This window comes from Colletotrichum karsti (genome assembly GCF_011947395.1).
Source record: "Colletotrichum karsti strain CkLH20 chromosome Unknown Scaffold5, whole genome shotgun sequence".
In the NCBI taxonomy this organism is placed as follows: domain Eukaryota; kingdom Fungi; phylum Ascomycota; class Sordariomycetes; order Glomerellales; family Glomerellaceae; genus Colletotrichum; species Colletotrichum karsti.
Window position 1 is genome coordinate 205,057 of NW_024065905.1, and position 14,111 is coordinate 219,167.

Below are 14,111 nucleotides of genomic sequence, written 5' to 3' on the forward strand. Positions count from 1 at the left end.
GTTCGGGAATAGTGTGCATGTGTCATCACGGAATGCAGTCAGCATTATCAAACGTTCTGAGTTGTGAATGCTGATTATTACCAAAGAAAACTCCTGGAGGCATTGAGTATGACCCCGGCCGGACCCGATCGCCAAAAGGTCGCGACTCCGAACTCCGGAAATGTGGGGACGTCCCGCCCGAGCCAGGCCGGAGTTGGCGCTCCAATTGAAGCTTCCGAGAATTGTCTTTAAAGAGGCGTGCGACAAATTCGAAAATTTCAGGCACTAGACCTCCGATCCACAGAAGCATGCTTGTCTTTGAAAGACTATTCTATCTCCAGAGCAGACAATCTGACGGAGAGTTGGATGACTTGCAGCTAATCTGGTTGATATTGCCTATCCAAAGTCCTCAAACAGGAATGTATTACGCGTTGGTACGGAATGGGTATAGTACACTCGATCTAGAAGCATCATCATCGTAACCTGCATTTTCCGGTCTATACAATCCATGCAGACTCCGTGTAGTCCTTGGAGAGGATCTGGTTGGTGTTCTTGGTGTACTTCATCCAGCAGTAGGGATCGTCGTTGCCCTGGTCATCCTTGTAAAGATAGACGATGCCCGCGCAGCGACCCAATTCCGTCTGCTTGTTGAGGTTGAAGACGGCGCAGAGACGGACGCACTCCTCGATGTTCGTGGTCGGGACCTTGCCGATGTCGTTGTAGATGTAGTCGCTTCCGCAGTCCTTCTCGAAGGTGATGTTCGTGCCCGGTACCTCCCATTTCGGCTTGGTGGAGCCGGTCGGGCATTCTCCCTTCTTGATCGCGGTGTCTGTCGGGGCGGCCTCGGCGAGGTTCAGGACGGCAGCTGATGTCGCCGTTGGTGTCGCCGACGCGCCTGTTGAAGTAGGGGCGGCTGAAGCCGTAGCTCTGTGAAGATGTCAGTTTGGGCGCGCGTCTTTCAAAGATAAACATGAACTAACCTCGCCAACTGCGAGTTCTTCTGCGCAACTACAGCTCCTAATGCGCCGGCGACGGCAATCAAAGTCGCGAGAAGAACAACCGAAAGCATCGTCAAGAAAAACGTCGGTTTTCGCAGGCCGCATATCCTTCCGTCTCTAGCATCCTCTTTGCCTTCTTTTCCAGGTGGAGGGACCGCAGCAGGATGGTGGTTGTTTGTATACGTTGTGTGGGAGTATTGTGTTTGCGGGGTCTGGACGTTGTGGTCATAGTATGCCGGCTGCTGGTGATGCTGCGGCTGCATGTTATGCTGCTGCATTTGAGGAAGATACGGCTGCGGCGCATCGTTGAAATTGGGGCCCGGGTGCACCTCAAGACCGTCCGGAATGGCGCCGGCTTCGGGGCCGGGAGATCCGTTCGGGTTCTTGAGCATCTTTTCGGCCTCGGGTGACGTGGAATGACTGCCGTAGTTTGAATAATAGTTGTCGTGAGGATGCAGTGAGGCCATCTCCAACAGAAGGCGGAACGAAAAGCTCGTTCGAGAATTTGAGCAAGAGATGGGGGAGAGAGTGTGTTAAAATGGCGAGCGGCCAGCAGATCACTAGTCGGCGACAACGGTGATTGCGTGACAGGGGAAAGCAGGCAGAAACGATCGGATGGAGACTGGAGTGATAGGCAAGGAGGAAATGACAAAGAAAAGACTGGGAGAACGAGAAGAGTGTGTCTTGAAGGATTGGAAAAGCGTGTCATCGCGCGAATCAGGGGGGGTTCAGTATGGGGCTGTCAGCAATAGATGTATTCGTACTAGCCAAGCTTCCACAAGTCCAAGACACTTTTCCGGACGCCAAAACGCTCCATCACCGTCTCGGGCCTGTAGGGCTGGCGCGAAACAGAAACAGATGGGGTGGCTGGCCGGGGCCTGGTTCGTGTCACGAACGTATTTGATGACCTTTCAATAGCATCCATCCGGCAGAGAGGCAGACTGAGGGAATGCACAGAAGAAGCAACGACGGCAAAGCAAGGCACTGCCCCTGGTTGAAGCACTCAGCCGCTGCGCTGAACTTCGCGCGACCAATGGCTGAGCTTCGAGCTGGGCGATCAGCGGCAGGAAAGGATTTCTAAAAGGAACGAAGGATGCGAATCCCTGACAGCGGCTAACGCGATTGTGGGAAAGTAAGCTTCGAAGGTAACCATAAATGTCGGAAATGTCTGCCTTGGGATATCACCAAGTAACGCCGTCCGGCGCCCCCAATTTCCGTGGCGTCGTGCGGATGAGTGGCCAATTGATGATGGCCAAGCATTACCATCAGTCTTGTTGCGCTTGTCATTCAAACATGAGACATCCTTCCTACCTCCCCAAGGTTCCATAGTCGTTCGATCGCCGGCCTTTTTGGGTCTCTATTGATCCTTCTCTTCCTTTTGCTTTTCAATCGTTATTGTGGTGATTCTTGGCCCCCACGTGTATTAAAGATACGCACTTCCGCTTGTGGTAACCCAGGAAGACTAGGCCGCCGCGCACGATTCTTAGTCTCCGCTAGCCAGCGGCCGACCGTGCTTCAGCCAGGCTAACTCAGTTGTCACCCCTCGAAACAATTGACATAAGCCCTAGGAAACAAAACATTATTCGGACCAGCATTTCCCGTCCGCTGCTTAGCCTCTGTGGCTCATTTAGCGGCTGTTCCCGTCTAGTCAGCACTGAGGCTTCGAGGCCGGCGCTTAGCAACGATAAAGTCATGGAGTCTTGAGACCGGTGGCAAGATGTGGTCGCGATTCCGAATTGGCTTTCAATAAGCAATAAGCGAAGCTATGGAGTTTCGACCCGTTAATGGCCCGCAATATGTGCATCGTTCACCTTGGACTTTGTTTCAACTACTGCCTCCTCTATCGAGTAATCTTGGTCATGGGGCTTCTTGTGCGATCATAATCGGAACGCCCATTAAGTCACATCAATGATGTGTCCACAGGTATCTGATAGTTGCGGCATATCAAGAGTTGACGAATTTCCATGAGAATCACATCTAGCGGCGACAACTCCAGAATGTCTCTTTGAACTTTATTAGCCCTGACGTCAGATGCGCCTCTCATCACCCTGTGAGACATCCGTCTAAGGTCCGAGCGTGATGACTGGTGGGAAAAGAGGAGGCGTACGAGCAGGTCAACTACCGTTAATTATCATCATTCAAACTCATTGTTCTCAGAACCTCGAATTCGTTCATTGTGATCGCCGGTAAACATCTTAGAACTCGCAAGATGTGTCGCTGGTTCATCTATCTCGGCGATGAGCCTCAACTTCTCGAAGACCTTGTGCTTCGGCCTCGACACTCCATCGTGAAGCAGGGTGAGTAGAGAGTCCTACTCGTGCTTTGAATGAGCCGAACTTAACTTCGGCAGTCGACGAACACTTCTTGCCGTCCGGTCATACACCGTTCGACCCATGGCAGGCCGAATACGCCACTCCGTCGTCCGCCAACGACACCGGATCCCCCAACCCCTTGACCAACATGGACGGCTTTGGCGTGGGGTGGTACTCGACGGCCCAGTGTGAATTCGACCCCGACGAGCAAGGCGAGGGCCGAGAAGCCCTCCGCCCCGTCGTCTACAAAAACATCCGACCTCCTCTGAACGACCTCGTGTTTAAAAGCATCGCCAAAGGGACCAGCACGTCGGCCGTGTTGGCGCATGTGCGGGCTGCGCCCGGTCTGACCCCCGTGGTGGAAACCAACTGCCATCCGTTCGTGTTCGGCCGGCATATGTTCGCTCACAACGGCATCTTGGGATCTTTCCCCATCATCCGCACGGCCATCTTACAGTACCTTCCACTCCGGTACCAGGCTGCCATTCTAGGGACGACAGACGCGGAGCACGTTGCGGCTTTGTACTTTTTCATTCTTTGCGGAGCGGCAGGCGACTGGAACAAGCTTTACGAAGTCAGTGTGATGGGGCAAGCCATGAGAGAAACCATATCCATGCTTGAAGATATGCAGAGGGAGTTTGCTGGAGGTGAAGGCTCCTCTAGAGCACCAAACACGCTGAATTTGGTCGTTACATCGGGGAGCTCACTCGTTGCCCTGAGGTACGCCAGTCCGAAGAACCATGAGCCACCAAGTCTGTACTATTCGACGAAGGCGGGTCCTACTCTGAACCGGAAGTTCAAGGGGAATCCGGATGAGACCGGTGATGGCGGCAACAACGGCTCCGGAGACAAACGCCTGGAAAAGGGAGATCATTCGACTCACGTTGTTGTGGCCAGCGAACCAAGCACTCGTAACTCGGATGAGTGGGAGTTGATCGAACCGTCACAGATGGTCTTGGTGGATGAGAACATTCACTTGGAGCTGAAGAGTCTCTAGGTGTTGGAAAACAGGCCAACGGGGCTTTTGCATGATAAACTCAACCGTTTCCTTTACATTTATGTGCCAGCATAATTTTCGGCACATACTGATGTCCGTACCTCAACTTCCTCGAGACTCACAGGCAACCATCTGCCTCTGATATCCCTGATCATTACCCTTCTCATTCCTTTTCGGCCTTTCCAACCCTCGTCACTGGACAGCTAAAGCTGTCTGCCATTCATGCCGACCTGATGTGCAACCTCCTTGATCCAGTGAAGAAGCCCGAAGGCATGTCCAGACTAAGGCATGCTCAGATAAGGGTATGTTGAGACTCTTGATCCGAGTCATCGGCCAGATAGAACAAGTCATCTTCCAGCTTTTCGTCATCCCACTCGTCGAGGAAAGCCGTGCGGGTAGGACGCTGCCATGCCAGCCAGAACCATCCGAACGCAATGACAGCGAATGGGAGAATTGCCGCCAACACGAGGGCCGCAGGATGCCAAAAGCCTTCTTCGAAGTCGAGGAGGATGCCGCAGCCGATGAGGAAGGTGACCCACATGAGCAGGAAGGAGGTGAGCTCGACTTCGCTGTCCGTCATGCCCGGGTTGCGATTCTTGAATGCGTGCATAGAGGACGGCAGAAGGCGCTGTAGCTCTGGTCCATGTCGTGTGGCGATTCTGCGGGCCGGGAGAATGAAGAATCTGCATATGAGAGCGAAGAGCAGACCGACGGCCGCGAGAACGATTGTGCCGATGTAGATGCTGTCTTCCGGTCTCGACGAGGCGCAAGACTCGGGATGGCTCGATGCTGAAAGCATGTTGAAGTTCGGGATCTGGGCGGTTCGTTGTTTGGAGGAAGGCGTGGAAACGAGGTTTGTGATGATTTGAGTAGGTGAAGAAGAGTTGTGATGATTCGAGTAGGTGAAGAAGATTTCTTTACTTTTAGGATCTGGGATTTCCCGGTGAGTCTGGGGCCTCAGTTATATGCCATCCTGCTGCGTATCGGAGATGCGTAAAATTGAGTTCTGAGCGGAGCAGGTTCTGGTTGCCTGAAGATAATCTTCTACACGATTCTAGGTCGAACCAAGTGAAACATGTATTTTAGGTTTTCACGCAGGTCATACATATTGTATATCTCAAGTACCTTGGGTGCGAATTGTTCGTTTATGTGCTGCATTCTCCAGATCTCCCTCAACTCGCTGACCGAACAGGTACGGGCGGGAGAGGAGGCTCGAAGAGTGGCGAAACGACACAAATAAGCAAGGTAGTCTGTGATGAAAAGGTTAAGAGAAACCGATGACAAGGCCTTTTGTTGCAAAGCCTTGTTCTTGAAGAAAATTGTTTGCACTTTCATACGGAACAGTGAGGTTGAGTTTTCCGAATGCAAGTGCCTTATTCGTTTAGAAAGAAGGTTTCTGGCACTTCTAGATTGTATTTCATGTCAAGTAATGCTATTACTCTTGCTCAAATAAAGTATCTTGGTATAATTAATAATCATCGACAAAACTGACTTTTGACATGGACCGTAGTAGAAAGCCGTGCCATCCTTGGCCGAGCACATTGTCTGTTTACGAACGACAACATAGTACCCTCGTCTCAGATCCGTTATTTTGTCGTCGCAGTTCCAGACTTCCAGCAACCCCTTCAGGCGATACCGGGCAGCCGGATGCAATGCACAGTGGATGTTGTGTTCTTGCCGGTTCATACATGTAGGAATATCGCAACTGCTAGAGGACTCCGAAGTCCCGACTTCGCTTATACTAACCTGTTATGTGGAAGCGTTCTCGGTGATGGAGCCATGTTCGGCGTAGCCCACACGTTTACCCACCTTATCTCTCGATCTAATCAGATGATAGCAGCGTCACCCATTGGTCGACGCAGATGATGCTCCCACCACCGCCCACTTGCAGTCGGAAACCCGGCATCGGGGAGCATCGCCAAGCATTTTGACGGCCCGCAAAAGGCCCCTACCCGACCCGAAGGATCGTCTTCCCTTCCCGTGTCTTGGGTCCCGTGCCAAGCACTAACGATATCGGTGCATCTCGACCGTGATGTTCGGATACCGCCCCGTCATGTTCCGGCTTTCTGGACGCGCGTGTGGGCCGTCTTACGCTTTACGTAAATCAACGAAGTTCGTGTTGAGTGGCTAGCAGTGCAAATTTCTTCACTTATCAGGTCATCATGTATATATGAGGCCGCGTCCTCCTGCTCCCCGACTGCGACCTTTGGGCCGTCTTCGCTTGGTTGGGCCGAACAAAAACCATGGCAGTATTCTCGAAACTCCAGGAGGCTCTCGGCCGGAACCGATCTCGCGCCGAAGATGATATCGTTCCAGCTGATGAATCGATAAACATCCAGAATGCGAGAGACGCAGCCGACATCCCCGATGAGAAGATCGTCGAGGATCTGCCGAGCGAAAATGTGCAGCACGGCGTCAAGTTGGCCCAGGCCCTCTCCCTGACCTGGGGAAAGCAGTCGTTGATCGCCATCTTCATCTTGTACGTCAACCCTTCACTTAGAATCGCATTCTGAAATGGTCAGCTTACCCTTGACTATAGTATGTGGTGTGTCTACCTCACAAATGGCTTCCAGAGTTCGGTCCTTTCCAGCTTGACTCCGTACGCGGCCAGCGATTTCGAGTCGCACTCCCTCCTCCCCGTCATCGATATCGTTTCGAGCGCCATGACGGCTTCGGTGTATATCCCGTTGGCAAAGATTCTGGATCTCTGGGGCAGAGCCGAGGGCTTCCTTCTGATGGTTCTTTTCGCTACCCTGGGAATGATCCTGCTGGCTGGTAGTCAGAATCTTGCTACCTACTGCGCAGCAACTGTAAGATTCGACAGATAATTCTGGGGGCACGAAGAGGCAGGCGCTAACACCATGCTCAGGTCTTTTGGCAAGTCGGCTGGTCAGGACTTACTTACAGTATCGATGTTATCACGGCCGACTCCACCAAGCTTAAGAACCGAGGCTTCGCCTTTGCCTTTACCTCGTCGCCCTACATCATCACCGCCTTCGCGGGACCAAAAGCAGCCGAAAGCTTTCTCGAGAAGATCAACTGGCGGTGGGGCTTTGGCTGTTTCTCGATCATCCTTCCCGTTGTTGCAGCACCTCTGTACGGAGTATTGAAGTGGAACATCCATAAGGCCAAGAAGAGAGGTGTTCTCATCCGGGAACCCAGTGGAAGAACCTTCGCCCAGAACATCTGGTGGGGTCTTCTTGAGTTCGATGGTACTGTTGACAACCTCTCAATAGGGTTGCGGATTGCTGACTTCTCTAGTTCTCGGCGTCGTTCTCTTCGCTTGCGGTCTCGTCACATTCCTCCTACCCTTCTCTCTTGCCAGCACGGCGCCTAACGGCTGGTCAACCGGCTACATCATCGCCATGATCGTCACCGGCTTCGTCGTCCTCGTACTCTTCCTTCTGAACGAGCTGTTCCTCGCACCTGTGCCTTTCTTCAAGTTCGAGTTCTTCTCTGACCGAACTGTGGTGGGTGTCTGTCTGCTCGACATCACCTACCAAGTCGCCTACTACTGCTGGAACAGCTACTTCACCTCCTTCCTCCAGGTAGTCAACAACGTTTCGGTCTCTGAGGCCGGGTACATCAGCAACACCTTTGACGTGGTATCGGGAGTCCTTCTGTTCTTCGTCGGGTTCTCGATCTCCAAGACTGGTCGCTTCCTGTGGCTAATGTTCATTGCTGTGCCTCTGTACACGTTTGGTCAGGGTTTGATGATCTACTTCCGCCAGCCAGGACAGAGCGTCGGATACCTCGTCATGTGCCAGATTTTCACATCGATCGGCGGAAGCGTCTTCATTCTCTGCATGCAAGTTGCCATCCTTGCCGCTGTGGACCACCAGCACGTCGCCGCTGCTCTTGCAGTCCTCAGCGTGTGCGGAAACATTGGCGGATCGGTGGGCAACACCGTGTCTGCTGCGATCTGGACCAACACCTTCGAGCAAGCACTTGAACGCTACCTTCCCTCGTCTGCTCTCGACAGCGTGGCAGACATCTACGCGGATCTCGACACCCAACTGAGTTTTCCCGTCGGAAGCGAGGAGCGCATTGCTATCCAGAAGGCTTACGGATATGCGCAGACAAGCCTGCTTGCAGCGGGTACTTCTGTCATGATCTTCGGCTTTGTGGCGTTGTTCATGATCAAGAACTATAACCTCAAGAAGATGACCCAGACTAAGGGTTTGGTATTCTAATCATGTGTTACTTTGATGTATTGCCGTATGAAAATAATCTATTTTAGTTAAGTCCTGTGCCATGGCTTGGCCGCAAACCATGCCCCAAGACGGCGTACAAGCATTACAACCAAGCTCTCGCTGTCCTCCCGAATAGTTCGTGCCAAAACGTCTCTCAGCATTCTCATCTGTCGACGAAAAGCCCTTCGGGCATCTTTCATCCAAATAATACGGAGAACAACAGAATCGCTTTTCTCCACTACCCAATAACCCACGATGACAGAAAAGAAGGGTTGCGCAACTGGTCCTGCCAAATACGCACCGGAATACAAAACCCAAACCCAAGTCAGAGCCTTCTACCCTCTGAGAGACCTTGATCTGAAGCGAATTCCACATCTGTCTGTTGAGATCCCTTCTCAGGCATACAATCCTCGGAGATGGTCTTATGCCGCTTCTGAAGCTGGCGTCCCAGTTCGTTCTGGACGTTACGGTTATTATTCAGCGACTTATTTCCGATCTTGCGCTGTGAACCCTATTAGCAAATAGCTAGCGCAAAGCTAAAGAGATCACGTACTTTCCACTCCCCCAATGGACCGGTTGCAAGTCTGTTGACCCAGTCGTCACGCAGTGCCGAGTGCAGCATTGTCTTGCGGTGCTACGTACTAAGCATTAGTATTTGATGCACAAAATACTATGATCAATGCACTTACCCGCATATTGTGGCACATCTGGTCCCATCGTGCCTCAAATGTCTCGTACGGCTCCCAGCCAGGGGAGCTATCACCGGCCCATCGGAGCTTGAGCTCCCAACCCTGCTGGCAATTGAGAGCGGAACGCTGAATTTGGTTAGTGAGAGTCTGGAAAGCTTGATGAACTTGCAATGTCCTTACCAAGAGTCTCTAGCTCAGCATTTCCACCTCGATGTTGCTCAGATCACATCGGGCCGCTGCGCGAAGGAGCTCAGCCGGAGTGCTCTCCAGGTCGATGTAGACCGAATCGGTGACACCGAGCCCGGGGTATCTCTTCGGCTTCGTCTTGCCTCTCTTCCGCTTCAACGAATCTGCTCGGGCATCGGCATCGCCATCAGACACCTTCTCCATCTTCGCTTGCCATTTTTGGAGGGCCTCTTGCTTTTCCTCGATGAGACTCGTGTCGAGGATTGCATCGTGCATCTGTTTCGCACATCTTTCTCGCTGCTCCTTTGTGACTGGCCACGTCGCGTCCTCTTTAGGCGATTTGGCGATCCGCCGGTAGTGCTTTGTGTAAGCTTTGTCCAGCAACGCTGCGTTGTCGAGGTCTTTGATGAGGCCCCGGTATTCGAAGATCAAGGGCTTCTCAAGTTCCACTCGGAGCAACTCGTCTTGGTGTTCCGCTACTCTAACAGACTTGCCTGCCGTTTTGGCTTTTGTCTGCGTCACAGCCGGACGTACCTGAGGACTCAACGAAGCAGCGTTATTGACGATGATATTCTCGATGGATTGGTAGTAGTTAGTGATAACCTTGACGTAGTAGTCCGCCTCAGCTGTCGACATGCGACCAAGCCAGCCGGCGTAGACTTCCACGATTTCTTTGAGTTCCTCACAAGGCTCATTGTGGAGGAGAAGCCGGTAAAACTCGATCGGGGGAAACGGACGTAGGCCGTCATTGAACCGATACGGAAGGACCTTGTCTGGAGATTTATTAGTTTCGGTGAGCAAAGGCCAGAGTGTACTCACGGATTATGGCGCCGAAGAAATATTTCTGCGTCTCAATGGGAATCTGGTCGCTCCAGAGCTGATCCAGAGGATTGAGAAGTGCGTCTTTGTCTTTGCTTGGCGCGTCGAAGGTTCCTTGGAACTGAGAAAGGAGACCAAGACCCGGAAGATTGTTCTCTACGCCGCTGTCGAAAGTTTCGAGAGCTGAACTCGGAGCGCCCTCGTCTACTTGAAATGGAAGCAGGCTCGCTGCGTTCTCCGTCGCCGCTTGATCGTTGCCGTGAGGGAATGCGCCCCAAGTCGTGAGCGTGTCAAAGGCGCTCATGTCAGGAAACCCGACGAGATCATTGCTCCCCTGAGGCATGCCGTTACTAGCTCGCGTCAGTCATATCGCGATCTCGCTTGAGAGAGGCCTTGTAGCTTACCTGGAGAAAGGTGTCCAAAATCGTTAGCCTCGAACGTGTTCGTTGACGCTACTGCGAAGTCAAAGGGATCCTGCCCTATAACGTCGTCGACGATGCCTCCCCAGAGATCATTGCAGGACATCTTGTCGACTTGTGCGTGAAGAGACTCGTACTCATACGTGCTGACCCGATCAAAAATTGACTCGTGAGAAGAGCATCGATATTCGGAGATGAATAAGACGCCGACGGGGATAGAAGGAGATAGAAATGGCGGGAGACGTAGAAGGAGAGGTTTGGTGGTCGAGGAAGAGGTTTGGAAGGTAAAATTGTGTATTGAGTTGAGAGAGAGATCCCGTAGTAGAGCAATGAGGGTGGTTGTGTTGTCGGGAGAAAAGTGAGGTGAATCCAGCGGATTATAACTCGCGTATTTTGGGACGGAAAGAACAGGAAGGCGCCGTTCCTGCCTCAGAAAAACGGATATAAAGATAATAACCTAATCTTTGAATTTGGGAGATTCGTAGCGTTATGTATCTATTTTATTGAATGCAATAGTAAGATTGGTCCAAGAATAGCCCAAAGCCCGATGCAGTTCCATATGGTATGGAGGTTCAAGATATAAAATATTGGGGAAATCGCCAAATGAATCGCATTGAGGGAACGTTACCAATAACATTCTTATCCGTGTATGATGCTCTAGTGCGCGAAAGAACGCAAATCGTAACTCATAATGCCCGATGTCCCCATGTAGCAGGCCGAGTTGCTGTACTGAAGAAACCAACTCATGTTCATCCACTCCAACTCCCGTACTCGCCACCCAAAAGGCTTTCACCAATTCATCGAAACTCGAGCTCCCATCAAAGCCGGCCTCGTTCAAATGTCAAGAGTCGGCAAACCTCCTGCGAGGTTTCAAGACTCTTACTACGGTTACGATACGCCGTTTACCATAATGTATCCCCCTTACACTTGTGTTAAAAGAGTCGGCGATGTACGTTTCAAAGCTGAGGATATTTCCGTGTAAAGACGCAAACTTCATGTAAGCCTAACGAGAATGTTCAAGAAAAGTCGATCTGCATTTTATCGGAAAGAAAAGCAAGCAACTACCACCACTGCGAAAGCTTCTCCTGTTGAAGCCCAATATATCTGTTAGCTGTCCGACCAACAATGCCAGACTGCGTCTCAAGCAGACCAAAAGAACCAAAGTACGAAAAGACAAAATCCAGGGCACGGCAAAAGTTCATCCGTCTTTCAATAAGACGAACCAGGCTCTGGGGTCGGAGCTGAGGCAGCCTTTTGCCTCTTCTGAATGTCGCGACCGAGCTCATTCTGAGCATCTCGGGTCTTGTTGAGCGCTTTGTTCTCCTGTTTGCGCTAGAATGGGGGTTAGCAACATTGTGTGTGATCATTAAAGAGAGAACAAACCTTGCGTTCGCCCGTCGGGCTTGCCGCCAGTCTGCTGATCCAATCGCCGCCCAAGGCAGAGTGGAGGGTCGATTTCAAGTTCTGCAACGAACGTCAGTTTTCCTCTCGGGTCATGGGGCAACAGTGAGGACTTACCCGCATGTTCGTGCAAATCTCATTCCAGCGATCCTCGAAGGTATCGAATTTCTCCCATGCCGGGCAACTTTCTCCGCTCCATCTGAGCTTCAACTCCCACCCTTGTTGACAGGCTTGTGCGGAATCCTGTCTCTGAGTCAGCTTCTAACGTATTCCGAAGGAAGAAGCTGAACTTACTAATAGCTTCTAGCATAATAATTCCACTTCAATATTTGTCAACTCGCAGCGGGCGGCCGCACGGAGGACATCTGTGGGGGTGCTATCGGGATTCGCATATATGGAGGCCGTCGCACTCAGACCGGGGTATTTCTTCGGTGAAGACTGACTTCGCTTCCGCTTCAGTGTTGGGCCGGATGCGTCACCGACACATTGACCAGTTGACTGTGCCTTCGTATCCAGCTGCGCCTTCTTCTCGATTGCGTCCAGCTTCTCTTGGAAGCAGCTTGTATCAAGGATAGCATCATGCAGCTTCTTGACATACTCGCGGCTCATCTCTCTCGTGGTCGGCCACGAAGAATCATGTTCCCGGGGAGTGAAATCTCGGCGAAAGTGGTGCTTGTACGCTGCATCCAAAGATGAAGCCTGGTCCATGTCCTCGATGAGACCTTGGTAATGCAGAGTAAGGGGCTCCTGCAGCTTGGTCGTGAGACTCTCGTTTTGGTGCTCAGTGATACGAGCAGTCTTTGCAGACCTTTGAGATCTAGACTTGTCACATGACAAACGTGGCTGCGGCTGGGCGGGTAAGGTAGGGCCCGCATGAAGCGTCTCATTGTAAGAAGTAAAAATCGACGCATAATGGTCGGCTTCATTGGCGCTGATCTGGCGAAACCAGCCAGAGCAAAGACTGACGAAGGTCTTAACACCAACATCGGGCTCGTTATGCATCAGAACATCGTACCAAGAGGCGGATGGAAACTGGCGGTCTCCATCGGCATAGCGGTATGGGAGCACCTTCTCTGCGACCCTGTAAGCAAAAACGCATCGATTTGGGCGGCTTGGCAGATGACTCACCCACAATGGCTCCAAATAGACTCTTCTTGGCCAACATGGAAACTGAATCGCTCTTAATGCTGTCGATAAACGCAAGAAATCTGTCGTGAAGTGCGTCCCGCTCTCTGTTGACAACTCCAAAGTTCTGGGTGAAGGGCATATCGCTTTGCGTGTTGGCAAAGCTGTTGCTCTGGCGTCCATGACCCAAGGGCCCGACAAGATGAGGGTTCAAGTCTGCGGGAGGCCGCTCCAATCCTCCTACACTCTGCATGCCGTAGTTCTGGGATGATGCGCCGTTCCACGAAGGCCAGTCAATAGGTACATGGTTGTTGTCAAAGGCCTGGGTGATTCCCTCGCTGAACAAATGTAAGACGAAATATTACGCTTCACAAGTAGAATCTGGTACACTTACGCGTTGAACACAGACTGCGCATATGCCGTGTCGTTGAACTCAAGAGTAGAACCCATCGACGGAGCCATCGCATTGTTCTGGTTCATATCCATGAGTGGTTGTTCCATAAGTGGCTGTCCCATCGAAATGTAGCCCGGAAGCCATCCACCTCCGTGCGACGGCATCTTGTATGTGATCTCGTAGTCGTACGCAAATGCTTCGCGTTGATGACGAGGTTGGGTAAGGGCCCGCGCCGGCAGGTTGATTCGTTCTCGGAATACAACTAAGACGCTGAGGAGGAAATATGGCAGACGATGGAGGATAAGGAAAGACTAAACTGCTAGATGGGATAGCAGGCTGATATGCGCGAATGGAAGAAGGAGTTGCCAAAAGTGAGGCTTTGAGGGTAGGGTGGTGATGGAGTTGTTGGAAGGAAGGTGGAAGAGTGGGTAAGGTCGTTCGTTGTAAGTGAGGAAGGAGGAGGTCGTTGCCCGAAAAGGAAGGAGGGCGAGGTTGCAGTGGCAACCCGAAAGCGCACTGTTCTTCGCACGAAGAGAGAGGCATTTGGGAAGCCGAGATCAAGACACAACAACTCTTGGACGCGCATACGCCCCCAAAAC

The 14,111-nt window shown here is 51.9% G+C and overlaps 5 protein-coding genes across 5 annotated transcripts; 2 read left to right on the plus strand and 3 right to left on the minus strand.

Moving 5' to 3' along the window:
- Positions 1–476: 476 nt before the first annotated feature.
- On the minus strand, positions 477–1,369 carry CkaCkLH20_02068 (uncharacterized protein; the record flags this gene model as incomplete). Its single annotated transcript, XM_038884787.1, has 2 exons — positions 477–906; positions 960–1,369. 2 exons carry the CDS (start codon positions 1,367–1,369, stop codon positions 477–479), a joined length of 840 nt encoding a protein of 279 aa, XP_038749575.1.
- A 1,817-nt stretch (positions 1,370–3,186) lies between these two features.
- Positions 3,187–4,286, plus strand: CkaCkLH20_02069 (glutamine amidotransferase class-II; the record flags this gene model as incomplete). Its single annotated transcript, XM_038884788.1, has 2 exons — positions 3,187–3,274; positions 3,328–4,286. The coding sequence occupies 2 exons, from the start codon at positions 3,187–3,189 to the stop codon at positions 4,284–4,286; spliced, it is 1,047 nt and encodes a 348-aa protein (XP_038749576.1).
- A 292-nt stretch (positions 4,287–4,578) lies between these two features.
- CkaCkLH20_02070 (uncharacterized protein) lies at positions 4,579–5,085 on the minus strand (the record flags this gene model as incomplete). The annotated part of the gene is made up of 1 exon (XM_038884789.1): positions 4,579–5,085. The coding sequence occupies one exon, from the start codon at positions 5,083–5,085 to the stop codon at positions 4,579–4,581; it is 507 nt and encodes a 168-aa protein (XP_038749577.1).
- Positions 5,086–6,529: 1,444 nt separating this feature from the next.
- On the plus strand, positions 6,530–8,479 carry CkaCkLH20_02071 (MFS siderophore iron; the record flags this gene model as incomplete). The annotated part of the gene is made up of 4 exons (XM_038884790.1): positions 6,530–6,765; positions 6,826–7,096; positions 7,156–7,498; positions 7,548–8,479. 4 exons carry the CDS (start codon positions 6,530–6,532, stop codon positions 8,477–8,479), a joined length of 1,782 nt encoding a protein of 593 aa, XP_038749578.1.
- A 325-nt stretch (positions 8,480–8,804) lies between these two features.
- Positions 8,805–13,751, minus strand: CkaCkLH20_02072 (uncharacterized protein; the record flags this gene model as incomplete). The annotated part of the gene is made up of 12 exons (XM_038884791.1): positions 8,805–8,981; positions 9,033–9,113; positions 9,169–9,294; positions 9,376–10,127; positions 10,174–10,523; positions 10,625–10,706; positions 11,816–11,924; positions 11,976–12,056; positions 12,111–12,236; positions 12,315–13,066; positions 13,122–13,456; positions 13,513–13,751. The coding sequence occupies 12 exons, from the start codon at positions 13,749–13,751 to the stop codon at positions 8,805–8,807; spliced, it is 3,210 nt and encodes a 1,069-aa protein (XP_038749579.1).
- Positions 13,752–14,111: the final 360 nt, after the last annotated feature.